At 42.9% G+C, this 15,613-nt stretch overlaps 1 protein-coding gene across 6 annotated transcripts in view; it reads right to left on the minus strand.

The window, feature by feature from the left end:
* The window catches only part of Parn (poly(A)-specific ribonuclease), a 138,439-nt gene that overhangs the window by 121,610 nt on the left and 1,216 nt on the right, over positions 1–15,613 (minus strand). For 3 of the 6 annotated variants that reach the window (XM_031363089.1, XM_031363094.1, XM_031363093.1), the window contains exons 1-6: positions 12,472–12,644; positions 11,980–12,057; positions 10,322–10,401; positions 9,266–9,333; positions 9,101–9,182; positions 2,260–2,320 (exon numbers count right to left, since the gene is read on the minus strand). In XM_031363089.1, coding sequence (XP_031218949.1) covers positions 2,260–2,320; positions 9,101–9,182; positions 9,266–9,333; positions 10,322–10,401; positions 11,980–12,057; positions 12,472–12,490 — 388 coding nt within the window. In that variant the 5' untranslated portion in view covers positions 12,491–12,644. Of the gene's footprint in view, positions 1–2,259; positions 2,321–9,100; positions 9,183–9,265; positions 9,334–10,321; positions 10,402–11,979; positions 12,058–12,333; positions 12,443–12,471; positions 12,646–15,613 lie in introns of those variants that run through there. The other 3 variants (XM_031363090.1, XM_031363091.1, XM_031363092.1) reach the window with 3 other exon arrangements.

A 15,613-nucleotide genomic window follows, 5' to 3' on the forward strand; every position in this document is an offset into this window, starting at 1 on the left:
TGTGTGTGTGTGTGTGTGTGTGTGTGTGTGAATGATGAGTACACTGTAGCTGTCTTCAGACACACCAGAAGAGTGCATCGGATCCCATCACAGATGGTTGTGAGCCACCATGTGGTTGCTGGGAATTGAATTCAGGATCTCTGGAAGAGCAATCAGTGCTCTGAACCGCTGAGCCATCTCTCCAGCCCATACATAAAACTTTTAACTAACAAGAAATCTATCAAATACAGACCATATTTTAACTATATTGCAAAAATAAAATCAACAGAGAAGTGATCGTGAAATATGCTTGCAAGTGCATTTGGTCACTGTTGCAATAAATAAGTCACTGGTGCTGTTTTGAGCATTTATGGATGATAACATAAAGGAACAAGTAGAAGTAAAAGGAACTTCTGATCAGACAAGCAGAAAAGGCCACTGTGAAGAAAACTCAAAAGACAAGTAAGGATCCTCACTGGATGCTAAAGTTAATTGACAAGAAAATCAATCCAACTTAGCATGATTTCCTCAAGAAATGCACAGAACTGGGCTTTTCTGATCATCCTACTGGATGTTGAAGCCACCCTGAGCAAAGAGACACACACACTAGGCATATAAACACCGCCATGAGAGATGAAGCTCTTGGGAAACGCCTGGAAGTCATGAGCCTGTGAGGCATGAGCCTGTGAGGCATGAGCCTGTGAGGCAGCCCTGCAAAGAACTCCTAGGGGAAGAGTTTTTGAGACAATGCATCTTGCTCTGTAGCCAAGGCTGGCACTGAACTTGGTAATACACCAGCCTCAGATTCCCAACTACTAGGACTACAGGCAGCCACTACAACATCTGATTCTCAAATATTCTTTTTTTTCTTCCATTTTCTTTTTGCAATAGTAAGGCAGAGACCCAGTCTCACACATGATGGCAAGTGCACTTCTATGACTTACCACTCCCTGGCACCTTCACTCTCAAACATTTAAGGGAAAGGAAAGTCATTCCACTATGTCCTATTATCAAACATTCCAACACCACCATTCTACAAATAGCTTAGAGTCATCTCCCTGATAACGAAGCCTCATGCTCTGCAATGAGGATGGGCCATGAGGAAGCCACGTCTCTCCTCAACATGCTGTCCAGTCCCATATCCACAAAGGTGAGCCATTACAATCATGCCAACTGTACAGACCACAGCTCTCCCTATGAGGTGTCTCTAATTGTAAGATCTACAGTAATGGACAAGGGAGTACTGTGATCAAAAGACCAGAACATTGTGTATACTTTGTTAAGAATTACATGCACCTGTCACATGGGCAGACCCTAGAAAACATTCCCACATTTGGACACAGAAGTGACAAAATCTTATACAGGTCAAATGAACAAGCCTCAATCAACTCACAGTTTAAGATGCCGCATTATCATCTAAGGAAATACTATCTACTCTGCTGCTTAGCTCAGAATGTTCAAGGTTTACAAAAATAGAGGGTGGAGCTGAAGCAGTCAGGAGCATTTGCTGTTCTTCTAGCGGGCCTGAGTGCGTCCTCCTCTGAACTCTGTGGGTACCCACACATAAGTGGCATATGCACAAACATAATATAACACAAAAAATTTCTTTAATAAAAAACAAAAAACAGAGGTTCAAAGACATAGCTCAATCTGTCAAATGCCTGCTATGAAAGCATGAGGAGTGAGTGAGTGTGGAGCCCCAGGACATACTGACAAGCCAGATGGGGCAGCTCTCATAGGTAACACCAGTTCTGCCCATGAAACCTATCACTGTCTCAAAACAGAAAAAAAAACTAAGGTCATCCTTGAACTACATAGCAATTTTGAGACCAGCCTGGTCTACATATTAAACTGCAAATTAATAAAATAAAAAGGCTTTTCCAGAGGTCCTAAGTTCAATTCCCAGCAACCACATGGTGGCACACAACTATCTGTAATAGGCACTCTTCTGGTGTGTGTCTGAAGACAGCTGCAGTGTAATCATATAAATAAAAATAAATAAATCTTAAAAAATGGTAATTCTCAAGCAAAATGTGATTTACTTCTGAGGACTTTGAAGGGTTTTTTGTTTTGGTTTGGTTTTTTTTGGTTTTTCGAGACAGGGTTTCTCTGTGTAGCCCTGGCTATCCCGGAATTCACTCTGTAAACCAGGCTGGCCTCGAACTCAGAAATCCACCTGCCTCTGCCTCCCAAGTGCTGAGATTAAAGGCATGCACCACCACTGCCCGGTGACTTTGAAGGTTTATCAACTACAAAGCTAAGTTACATAGATAGTCTTACCACTGCAAAACACTTTATTAAAGTCAAATCCTTGGCTCGCCAGAAAGTCAATGCTGGAGCTCTGAAACAGACAACACACAAGTCAGTAAGACTTCAGGCAATCCTCAGGCCAGCAGAGACATAATGCAGACAAGTAACCATGACAACCCAACAAGAAAGCGGGCCCAAAAGTCGGAAGACAGTCTCTAGCCATAGCTTCCAGGACTATTCGTTTACTTAAAACACTACAGTTCTTCCCCCCTTAGTAGCTTTATAATACATTCTTTGTGTTATAAAATTTGTTAAAAAATTCACTGAGTAGACAGCTAGTTCACCAATAGCAGGAGGCTCCTGCCATCTTGCTACTACACTGACTTTGAGGCTGTAAACAGAAGTAATGTACATTCATGAACCTCTACACTGACCCAGATACACAATTAGTAGTACGGGGGCACTGGTGTGTGCGTGGAAGATGAGTGGTGGTGGAATGGCATGCACATGGTAGAAGTCAGAGGACTACCTGCAGAGTTGGTTCTCTCCTTTCACATTCACATTTTTACCCACTCAGAAGTGTTACCAGCCCTGAAGGCCCAAAATCACAACTGGATATTGTTTTCTTTTGTCTCATCTTGATCTGTGTTGGTTTTTTTTAGACCTGGCCTCATTAGCCATGAACTTCCTCATCCTCTAGTTTCCTTAAGTGCTGAAACTGCAGCAGTGCACAACCACACCTGCCTCTGGGTACTGGGAATGGACTCCAAAGCTTCATTCATTCTACAAAGACACTCTACCAAATGAATTATAATCTCAACCCTCTCAATATTCTGTCTGGGTTCCTGTTTCTGAGAAGTGGGATTAAGCCTAGGGCTGCACACACACTATGCAACTGCTCTACCGTGGAGCTGTACCCTCAGCATTTTGCTTTTGGTGTTTTGGGTTTTGTTTTCAGACAAGGTCTCACTGAGTTGTCAAAGACAGCTTTGGACTCACTCTGTAGCCCACTGATGGATTGAGCTCTTGTTCCTACCTGCCTCAGCTTCCTGAGTAGCTGGGATAAGAGGCCTGTGCCACCAGACCTGGCCAGTTGGATATTCTTAATGTTCAAGATCCAGAAACAAAATCCCTAACTAAGCAAACCTGATGAAGCAAATATATACTGCACCTAGAAGAAGCTGAGAGTTGCAAGTGGATGTATTAAAGCTGAGTAAATAATTTTGAAGATTGTATCAGTTTAGCCAAATTCTGAAGCCCTTCCTCAAAGCAAGGAAAGAGCAATACTGCAGCTGCTGTGTTTCCTGAGTCTTGTGTACTCATGTGATTCCTCTGTAGGCAAACTGAAAGGGACCTAGATAAATGGTTTGTCTACCAAGAGCCAAACCAAGGCTGCTTGAACTTTTCCACTAGAAACCCCCTCTCATCCAAGGAATTTCACATAACCCCAGGTATAGTCATGTAAAATAGGTAGACAAATTAACCATTTACTAGTAAATAAATCACAATGGCATTTATTCCAAGAAATTCTTTTATACACACATAATTATTTTACCTTTTATCAAAGACAAAAGCAGATTTGTGATACACATCTAGCAAAAGGAGAAAGAGTTCAAGGTCACCCTGGCTACGTGGTCATTCTGAAATCAGCTTGTACTATATGTGACCACATCTCAGAACACAGAGAGAAAGGGAAGATAGAGGAAAGGAAAAGAACTCAAAAAGCACATAAATACTGTTGTTTCTCTCCCACACAATTGTGGTTATATAGCATTCTGCAGCTCACTCCTCCACACCTTACCTAGCAGCTCAGTAAAAGCATTTAATTTTCAAGGAAACTAAGTTGTTTTGCCTTCAAGTAACATATAATTTAAGGGTGAGAACTCTTTGAGATCAACTGGGGCATAACTTTAACTTCTTTGTATAACACAGCTCTATAGATGTGCATGTGCATGTGTGTGTGTGTGTGTGTGTGTGTGTGTGTGTGTGTGTGTATGTATGTGCATGCATGCATGTGCACACTATGTGGAAAAGGGCAGATATGCCTATACACATCTGTATTTTCATACCATTCTCTACTTGGCTGTGTGTATGCATGCACTTGACTATATGTGGTGTATACACATGTGTGTATAGGTGCACTCAACTCACCCATGCAACCACATGTGGAGGCCTGAGGTCAACATTGAGTATTTTCCTTAATTACTCTCAACTTTAATTTTTGAGATATGATCTCTCATTGAATCCTTGCCATTTCAGCCAGACTGACTAGCCAACAAACACCTAGCCCCAGAACTCACCTGTCTCAATGTCTGGTCATGGGTTACACATTGTGGTTGGCATGTCCTGACTTTCCATTGGTTCTAGGGATCTGAATTGATATCCCCTTCAGCTATCTCCCCAGAGTCTGTACTTGTAGACTTTTAAATAAAACAAGCAAACAACAACAACAACTTTAGGGCTGGGGGATAGTTCCGTTTATAGAGTGTTTACCTATCATGCATGAGACCTATGCATAGCAATCTAAATCTTGGGGGGTGGGGGGAAGGTTGGTTGGTTGTTTTGTTTTTGGACACAGGGTCTCACTATGTAGCTCTGGCTGGCCCATAACTCCTTATTTAGACCAGGCTAACCTCAAACTACAGATCTACCTGTCTTCGCCTCCAAGTACTAGTACTAGAGTGCTGGGATTAAAAGCTAGCATCATCACACCACCCCAACGAATCCTCTGATCTTAACAGTCATTCAGTCTTAAGTATTCCTTAATAACAACAGAAGACAGGGAAAAATCAACAAATACTCTGCTCTATGGGGCTAAGGATAACCAGTTGGTTGAGTCCATACTTAACATGCATGGCCGTGCAGTGTCATCCCTAGCATTGCATAAAACCACGTGCAATGGCTCAGGACTGCAACACCAGCACCTGGGAAGCAGACAGAAGAACCAAATATTCAAAGTCATCTTTGTGTACAACTTTCATGAGGCCTGCTTAGGGCCAGGTGGCCCTGTCTCAACAACTGGGAAATCCAAAGACATATTCATCTCATCCATATTTAAAAGCTCACACACCAAGGCTACACCTTTCTCTGCCTGTTCCTTTGTTCTTCCAGACCAAAGCCCAAGAATTGGGCCAGGAAGATGGCTCAGCAGGTCTTACTAACAAGTCTAATGACCTGAGTTCAATCCTTAGGACCCACATTGTAGAAAAAGAGAACACTGTCACAAGTTGTACTCTGACCTCCTTGAGTGCACTGTGGTAAGCTCAAGTACTTATGTACATACATGTACCCAAGTACACACCTACACATACATGCATGTACATTCATGTGGCAGCTCACAACTGCTGGGAATTGAATCTGAATACTCTGAAAGAGCAGCCAGTGCTCTTAATCACTTCTGGGCTACCTCTCTAGCCCTAATCATGGTATTTATCACAGCAAAAAAAAAGTAACTAGTACCATAATAAAAAAAAAGTTTTAAAATAAATTTTTTTACAAACAGCATTTTAATTCACATTTGAGACATCTACCTCTGGAATACCTTCAAGAATATCATCTTCCTTAAGGAGCACCTGGATGAATATTCCACATGATACTATGTCACAGCTCATACAATGAATGGGTAGAGCTCTTCTGATCTGCTTCAGTATATTTCCTAAATGCCAGTTCTAAGGAGGTTGAGACTGGAGAATTACAAATAGTGGTCAGCCTGGCAGCATAGTGAGGGAGAGCAGTCTGGACTACACTGTGACACTATGTGTCGAGACAGACGAAGACCAGCCAGAACACTACCTGTGTCGAGACAGACGAAGACCAGCCAGAACACTACCTGTGTCGAGACAGACGAAGACCAGCCAGAACACTACCTGTGTCGAGACAGACGAAAACCAGCCAGAACACTACCTAAGGCGTCTCACTGAATCCGTTTTTGTACATTATTAATCTTGGACCAAAATCATAGTATCCTCATTTTAACTAAATGTTCTTGTGCTGGGTATAGTGGTGCATGCCTTTAATTCCAGCCCTTGGGAGACAGACCCCGGGAGAGGGGTGGGAAACGGCGGGGGAGGTTATCTCTTAAATTCAAGGCCAGCAAGACTATACATAAACAGTTCTAGGCCATCCAGGGCTACATAGTTGAAGCCTTGTCGATAGATAAGATAGATAGATAGATAGATAGATAGATAGATAGATAGATAGATAGATAGATAGATAGATAGATACAGAGACATATTAACTACTGTTACTTCTAAAAATAACTCTACCCAAAGAAGTTTCCAAACTGAGCCAATTTTCCCCCAGTTGAACATGTATAAACATTGTTTAAGTATTCTACAATAAGGTTAACTTGTAAATAGCTAGTATCTGATTTCAGGAAAAAGGAGGTGTCAGGTCAGAGGTCATAGAGGCATTCTTGCATATGCACGAGGCCGTAGACCCTATATCCATATAGTAGGACAGTTAAAATAAATAAAAAGAGAAAAGGGCTGGGCAGTGGTGGCGCACGCCTTTAATCCCAGCACTTGGGAGGCAGGAGGCAGGTGGATTTCTGGGTTCGAGGCCAGCCTGGTATACACAGTGAGTTCCAGGTCAGCCAGGGCTATACAGAGAAACCCTGTCTCAAAAAACCCAAAAAAAAAAAAAAAAAGAGAGAGAGAGAGAGAGAAAGAGAAAAGAAAATATCAACTATAGCTTATATAATAACTTGAGAAAACTAGCTAAAAGGCCAAAATAAACATGATATGGATCTATAACCCCAGCTTTAGCCATAAAGTGATAATCTGTCTTTTAAAAACTAAAAAAAGGAGCCAGGTGTGATAGCTCACACCTTTAACTCTAGGACCCAGAAAGTAGAGTCAAGAAAGGACTATGAGTTTGAGGACAGCCTATTCTACCAAGTTCCAGGCCAGCCAGGGCTGGAAGAACAAAATTACCTTCATTTTTCCCTTTTGCTCCCAAGTATTCAGTTATCTCTCTATACCATTGGTGTGTGCCTTTCATTATTTTAAACTAACAATACACACTTTGATTAGTATGTTTGCTTTTGTATAGCCTAAGCTGGCCTCAAAATTTATTGTGTAGCTAAGGATGACCCCAACCTCCTGTCAGCCTCTTCTACCTCCCCAGGTCTGGGATTACAAGCATGTACCATCATGTCCAGTTTATGCAAGTACTGGTAATCAAATCTAGTGACTTCTGCCTGCTAGGCAAGCACTCTCCATACTAAGCTGCAGGCTCAGCCCTTGCCTTGTTACTTTAGGAAGAAAGTGCTCAGGACTCTGTCCTCTGGGGTCCCACAGCTACAGTACCACTTTCATGGCAAAAAGGGGGAAGACTGATGTACCCATGTTACTGTGAGGAGAGAAGCTAGGTTGCAGTACTGTATGGGAGTAGAGGCAGTCCCTCCTCTATCATACACCCATGTTTACTCTCCTTATCCATGACAACAAAGAATCAAGCCAGCAGAGGGAAACTTTATTTGAGCAATGTCTGCCAAGCCAGCTATCACAAGAATGTAAGGGAGAACCTCTCTGCATCTCTACTCGTGCTCTCCTCAAAAGCAAAACGTAGTCTTGCCTACCTTCTATTTCCTAATTAGTGACTTAGGGGACAGGACCCAGGCTTAATAAGTTTGAGACTCCCCAGGCAGTGGTGGCACACGCCTTTAATTCCAGCACTTGGGAGGCAGAGGCAGGTGGATTTCTGAGTTCAAGGCCAGCCTGGTCTATAGAGTGAGTTCCACGACAGCCAGGGCTATACAGAGAAACCCTGTCTAGAAACCCATCCCCCCCCCCAAAAAAAGAAGTTTGAGACTCTTAAGCTGGCCAGTGATGCATGGCTTTAAACCCAGCACTTCAGAGGTGAAGGCAGCAGTTTGTAAGTGTGAGACCAGCCTGGTCTACAGAGTGAGTCCCAGGACAGCCAGGGTTATACAGAGAAGCCCTATCTTGAAAAACAAAAAACAAAACAAAACAAAAAACAAAACAAAACAAAAAAGCATGACTCTTTCAGAAAACAAAGTACCATCCTTGTGAAGGAGCAAAAACAATAAAGGAAGAAGTCCGTGGGTCCTGAAGCAGGGTCCCATGCCGAGGAGGGCCCCATGCTGAGGAGGGCAGCAGAAGTCCCAAATGGAGTCCCTCTGGAACATCAAGTTACCCAGCTCAACTTTGTTAATAAATAATTTATTAATTATTCATTATAAGTATAATTATTTTAATATAATTATGATACAGTAAAAATTGTTGGTTGTAAATATATTGATTATAAATATTAACTATTAATAAATAATACATTTCATGATCGAATTTCTATCTACCTACCCATAATCTACCTCTCATAATATTATGAAATAGAGATAACAATGTCATTAATTTAAAGTCCTAAAAGTGAAGGTCTGAGAGAGGTGAGATAAATTCCTAAAACTACGGAAGGGACTAGAACCAACTGCAGATGGTAAACTGGCTCTGGCAGGCCTGGCCTGTCTCTATTCTCTCTGCCTCACTAAAACCATTAGTTTACATTTCTAAAGCTAGCCACCAAGGCCTAAATCTTTTTGTTTGTTTGTTTGTTTGTTTTCTGGAGAGGGTTTGGGTTTTGTTTGTTTTTAAGGTAGTCCAGACTGCCCTCAAACTACCTACATTGTCAAGCATAGTTTCTAATTCAACTCTGATTTCGCCTCCTTTCCCAGGCTGAATCGTAGGGATGTGCCACTGTGTGGTGCTGGGAATGGAACACAGGGTATCATTCACACTGGCTGAGCACTCTAGTAACTGGCCCACAGCTCCAAGAGCTAAATCTAAAAAAATTCTACATTTCCACTCCATCCCAACAACAATTCACAAAAGGACAATACAGACCCACTACTAACCTGGCAAACGAATTTAACATCTGGAGAGGACCTGCTGAAAGGTCTGGGGAAAACATAGAAATTAAACGACTTCGTTATATGCCTGGGAAAAGAAAAGAAAAAGACACTTAGAGATGACATCAGGAGACAACTTAGGAATTCCCACCACCCACTAATTTAACCTACTTGGAATCTGTGTGGTCATACTTAAAAGCACAAAGTCCAAACTGAAACAGCAAAAAGTCCATGGAATGCTGGAAAAGAAAAATAAAACATCAGACACAGGAGAGCCAGATTTCTCAGGTGAACAAGTATTCTTAATCTGGTGATTTTCTGGACCACTTAGCATAACTATAGCAGAACACTTCTGACGGAAAACACTGAGCAGGCTCTATACCAGTCTTATTCATGTGCATACACTTCTCAGTTTCATTCCCAATTAAGAACCCAGCTTTCATCACCAGAGCATATCATTAGGCATATTTCCAAATTACTAAAACTACAGAAGGGACTTGAATCAACTCCAGATGGTAAACTGGCTCTGTAAGGCCTGGCCTGTCTCTATTCTCTCTGCCTCACTAGAACCATTAGTTTATATTTCTAAAGCTAGCCACCAAGGTCTATCCCCTTATTTGGCCACTTCATCCTCCTGTGGCTGACTACCAAGATCCAACTATCAGTTTTGAAGTGCAGCAACTAAAAACCCCTTTGGAAAACCTAATTAATTTGCCCAAATAAAATTAACCACCTCACTCTAACACGGGGTCTCCCCCTTTACCTTTAAAAACCCTCATTTACTTATGGACTATGTCTGTCTCCTCTCTATCCAGAGGCAGCCCTTTGTCCCTCCATGATGAACACTGCTGCCCCAACTCCTTGTCCCCTTCCCCTACTCCCTTGTCCTCTGTCTCCTATTATTCCTTGCCCTCTGTTGCTCTGAGGCAAAAACATCTCCTTTGTGTTGAGAACTTGGTCTGGGGGGTCCTGAACCAATACTGATCCTTTCAACTACATCATACTTATTTCCTACATATTGAATTAATATTAAAAAACCCTTTCCTAGCCGGGCAGTGGTGGCGCACGCCTTTAAACATCACTAAAATGTTACTTTCTGGATGGGTTTGAAAAGATGCACCTATTTAGAAAACATGCAAGTGTAAATTTAATGATTCCACCTTTCTATAATTCAATAGCAGGAGGATCCACTGAAAAAGAGAAGGACTTTGGAGCATATCCACTTGCCTTTTTAAGCTTCCGATATCTGTCTTCTGGGGTGTCAAAGCCACTTGTTAATGCTGTTACTGAGGGCCCATCGCTGATTCCTAGGGCATAAAAATAGAGATTGGACTCGTTAATAACTGCTAGTGTAAAACTGTCAAGTGCTAGCGTGTCCGTCTCCATTCAGGGCCTATTCATATTCCCAGTAGTTAAAATTAATTCAAAGTTCTGTACCACACTTTTAAAAAATTAACATTAATTTGTGGTGTAGGTGTAGTTCACTGTTAGAAGTGTTTGCTTGCCTTGCACATGAGAGGGCCTAGGTTGGAGTCCTACATTCACAGAGAAATAATAATTACAGGATGGAGAGATGGCTCAGTCAGCAAACTGCTTGCTGTGTAAGCATGAGGAGCTGAGCTAGAATCCCCAGAACCAGCAGGGCGGTGGTGGCGCATGCCTTTAATCCCAGCACTTGGGAGGCAGAGGCAGGCGGATTTCTGAGTTCGAGGCCAGCCTGGTCTACAGAGGACAGCCAGGGCTATGCAGAGAAACCCTGTCTCAAAGAAAAAGAAAAAAAAAAAAGAATCCACAGAACCTATGCAAATAGCTCCGTGGAGCACTGCAGAGATATGGGGATCCCTGGAGCACACTGGCCAACCAGTCAACCTAGTTAAAGCAGTGAATTCCAGGTTCAGTGAGACACTGCCTCAAAAAATAGAGTGTGGTTGAGGAAAAGCATTCAATGTACATACACTTAAACACTATACACACAAACACACATGCAGCATGTATGTATCTACTGAGCTAATCAATGAAGATTTGTGCTAAAGCATTAAGTAATATCCTTATTTGCCATCTAAGTACAGCCCTGCCCAGTCTCAAAATATCTATACTTACATGATGTGTCTAGAGTGCTCACAATCAAAGACAAATGATGGCTGACAGAGGCTAAAGGGAGTAATAGAATAATTCCATAAGTAATATCTGTTTAATATTAAAAAAAAATCCAGAAATGGAGGGTACTGGCTGCACAGCAACATGAGTGTAGTTAATGCTACCAAATTCCAAAACCATTTAATAACAACTGAAAAAGGGCTGGGAAAATGCCTCAAAGGGTAAAGTGCTCGCATGCAAACAAGAGGACCTTAGTGTGGGCCTTCTTCACCATCTAAAGACTAAGCATGTCGGCACACAGTAACAGGACTCCACAGCTGTAGCCCTGGCACCTGTAACTCCAGCATGGACCTTGTGGGAGAGACAGATAGATCTGGGGACCTGCTAGCCAGCCATCTAAGTAAAACAGCCAGCTCTAGATTCAACAAGAGAAATGGACTGAAAACTTATTTTAAATATAAGCAAGAGTAAGATACCCAGAAACCACCTCTGGCCTCTACTCACACATAGATAAGCCACCCATATACATATTTGTGTGTGTACGTTTAGTGTGTGCATTTCGAAATGATATATTTTGTCATAGGAAAAAGACCTCAACCTAAACCCTTGCTTTTTAACCATATACACCTAAATTAGTTTAAGCAGCACCAGAACCATAATCTCTATCCAAAAATCTCACACCCCAACCAGCCACAAAACCACATCTCTCCCAGGCTTTTGCCATGACCAGTGAGGAGGCAGGGAGCCTTAGCTATAGATAAAGCCCAGAGCTTTCAAGAGAGTGATACCTGAAAACTCCCCATCGATGGCGAAGAAGTCAGCCTCCTCTATGGCCTGGTACACTTTGTGAAGATTAATCTTAAAATCTGCAGAGAAACCAAGAAAAGGCTCAGAACAGGTGCCCTGCCTTCCTGCCCATCAACTAGGGAGATGGGAGAAAGGTCCGGAAGAGCTTCCAGGGCATTGGAGAAGACGGACAAGTGTGCAAGGACCACAAGGGACACCTCCTCCAGGGGTGACTAGATAGAGGAGTCAAGCCTCGAAGTATGCACGAATGAAAAGAGGTAGGCCTGAGCAAGTGAGCAGTGAAGGGAAAGGCATGGATGCCAAGGGTGCACGCTTTGCAGAGCGACAAATCCCACCAGCAGCACCGGCTTTCAGAGGAAGTAATGCCCGGCGGGACTGACTTGTCCCGGGCCCCGCCAAGCACACGAGGTGTGGGCCTAGCTCGCTGGGAGGGCTTGGGGGACAAGGGATGGGGGTTTGCGGCAAACACGCACTGCTCCGGGTTATCTCCATCCCGCGGCGCAGACGGAACCTTGGCCCCGCCCAGGCCGACGCGGGTCCACGCGCAGAGTTCCGCAGCAAAAGCAGCGCAGGGAAGTCGCAGGCCGCCACGAAGCAGACACTGGACACTTCCGGAAACAGCGCGCGCCACTACTCCTGCGTCAGAGCTGTGTCACATTAGGGGCGGAGCCAGTTATTGCTATCAAAGTCTCAAGGCCTAGCCCACGTGTTGAAGAAGTTTCCTGACCTGAACCTGGTTGATCAAGAGATGTATGGACTGGTCTCCCCTGGGTCTATAATTCGGGGTTTGAGAAAGATGAAGCAGGGGAATTTGCAAATTCGAGGCCAGCTTAGGGAACATAATGAGAGTCTAAAAATTTTAAAATTAATTTTATATATACAAATATATAATATTTGCTTAATTTGTGGGGTAGTGTTAGAGAAGTATACGTGCGCATATGTGTGGGGGTCGGTGATCACTAGTAGTGAGCAAAGGAGGACCTACAGTGTCTGTTTTTTACACCCCATATTTACTGAGTTCGGTTCTATGCCACTTTGGTAGAATGGAGATACTGTAATGAGAAATCATGGTGATTGTCCCATTGCAGTGTAAAACTTGGATAAGAAGAAAAAAAAGGGCCGGGCAATGGTGGCGCACGCCTTTAATCTCAGCACTTGGGAGGCAGAGGCAGGCGGATTTCTGAGTTCGAGGCCAGCCTGGTCTATAGAGTGGGTTCCAGGACAGCCAGAGCTACACAGAGAAACCTTGTCTCGAAAAACAAAAAAAAAAAACAAAAAAAAAAATGGAGGAAAAGGAAGAAGAAGAAGAAAAAGCCAGGCAGAAATCAGACTTGCTATTTGGAAACATGATAGTTGCTATGGAGATAAAGGGCAAAATGCTGCAGCAGAGAGTAATGGGGATGCAGGTTTCTTAGGTAATCAGAAAAGGCAAAGTCATTTTGGGGAGCCTACTTTGTGACCTAACACTCTACAAAAGCAACAAGTATTCTTAACCTCTGAACCCCATTCAGCTCATCTCAAAGAGTTTCAGGGTTTTGTTGGCCAGGTCCTGCTGGCTTACGGGAGAGATAACATGTTTACAGGGGCTAGAGAGCTGGCTGTTAACAACTGTAATCTTTTCAATATTTATCCTCTGAAGAGTAATAAGACCCCGAGTGATGGCTATTCTTGGGTGTCAACTTGACTCTATCTGTTACAAACTACAATTCAGAAATGGAGAGCACGCCTGTGGGAGATTTTCTGCTTGAAGTCAGTGAATACACTTCTAGTCCAGACCTTTGAGGTAGGAAGACACACAGCTTTAATCTAGATCTTGAGGTAGGAAGGCACAACTCTACTCTGGGCTCACCTTCTGCTGGCAGCCTATGTAAAGACACGGAGAAAGAAAGCTATTATTCTCTGCCTGCTTGCCCTTGGCTTGGTCGTAAATCCATTCCTTCACTGGTATTGAGTTCCTACTTCCAAAAGACCAACTGAAACATCCAGCCTTGTGAGACTTAGCAACTACTAGAATCTTAGACTTTCTGTCCCAGCTAGTCATTGTTAGATTAGATCTTCTCATATTTAAATATATACAGTTTACTTCCTTATTTTGACAGAGTGCATCAGTGAGGGTTATCTAGAGTCACAGAACTTAGAAATTATTCTCTCTGTCTGTCTCTCTCTGCTCTGCACATCTGCATTGATGACACCTTTACCTGCCCTGCAGCTTGAAAGTCTCCCCCAGGATGCTGATCCACAGAGACTTCTGTTAGAGACTAGACTGGATCTTCAGCTAAGATACATCACACAGGTGAGCAGTCTTGGGGAGATAGGCTTAGGACCGTACTTAGGAATTTAGAGTGTGAGCCTTGTGTGATGACCCTCAGCATAATAAAATATAACTTTCATTATACTAAATACTATGCATACCTACCTTCTTGCTTAAGACACAGAGGCAGGTTGATCTACAGGTTGAGTTCCAGGACACCCAGGGGTACACAGAGAAATCCAATCTACAAACAAACAAACAGGGGGAGTATGGTGGGACACACCTGCAATCCAACCATCTGGGGAGTTCATTTGAATTCAGGACTAAACTGTTCTATAAAGGCTGTGTCATTTTTTAAATTTTATTTATTTAATGTATTAGTGTTCTGCTGCATATATATCTGCCTGCCTTGTTGGCATCAGGACCTCCAAAACCTGTGACATCATATAGGTGGGACCTGCAGGCCTGTTGCCAAGGCAACAGCCACCATATTCCTAGATTCCACTTGGCTCACCTCCCACCTTTACCTGTGTTACATCATTACCCATACATAAAGCCCCCCATCTTTTTCTCTTCCCCACTTCTCTTTCCGCCGCCACCTTACCCCTCTCTCTCCAAATAAACCTCTTACACATGGAACTGTTGTGGCCTGGTGTGCTGTATTCTAATACATCATGCCTGAATCAGATCCCTCTATAGATAGTTGTGAGCCACCATGTGGTTGCTGGGAATTGAACTCAAGACCTCTGGAAGAATAGCCAGTGTTCTTAGCTATCTTGCCAGCCCAGGGCTGTGTCTTAATAAAGAAAAAAAAATCTTAAGTGGTGAATTGTTATGTATCTCCTATCACAGTGAAGGAAAAAGATTTTTACCTTTACTAGAGTACTCTCTACAAAGTAAATTCTGCTAGCACAGATCATTTTTACTCTTTACCAATTTGAAAGGAACACTCTTATTTATTCATTTAGAGATGGCTGATCTCAAACTCACTCCATAACTAAGGGATAGTCTTGAACTATTTTTTTTTTTCCCAAGACAGAGCTTCTCTGTACAACAGAGCCCTTGCAGTCTTGGACTGACTTTGTAGGACAGGCTGGGTTTCAACTCACAGAGATCCTGCCTCTGCCTCCCGAATACTGGGGTTAAAGTGCTACCGGATCTGACAGCTTTCGACTTCTAATCCTCTTGCCTACTCCCTGCCTCATTCTGGGATTACAGGTATTCCACCAAGCCCAGTTCCTTTATATGCTACTGGAATCAAACTCAGCACACCCAGTATGTTAGTCAAGCAGTGTACCTACTGGGCTTCATTCCCAGCCCCATATCCAACAACGTAGAGATGTTAAAATTTTGGGAAGATCAAA

This window comes from Mastomys coucha, unplaced genomic scaffold (assembly GCF_008632895.1).
Source record: "Mastomys coucha isolate ucsf_1 unplaced genomic scaffold, UCSF_Mcou_1 pScaffold12, whole genome shotgun sequence".
Classification (NCBI taxonomy): Eukaryota; Metazoa; Chordata; class Mammalia; order Rodentia; family Muridae; genus Mastomys; species Mastomys coucha.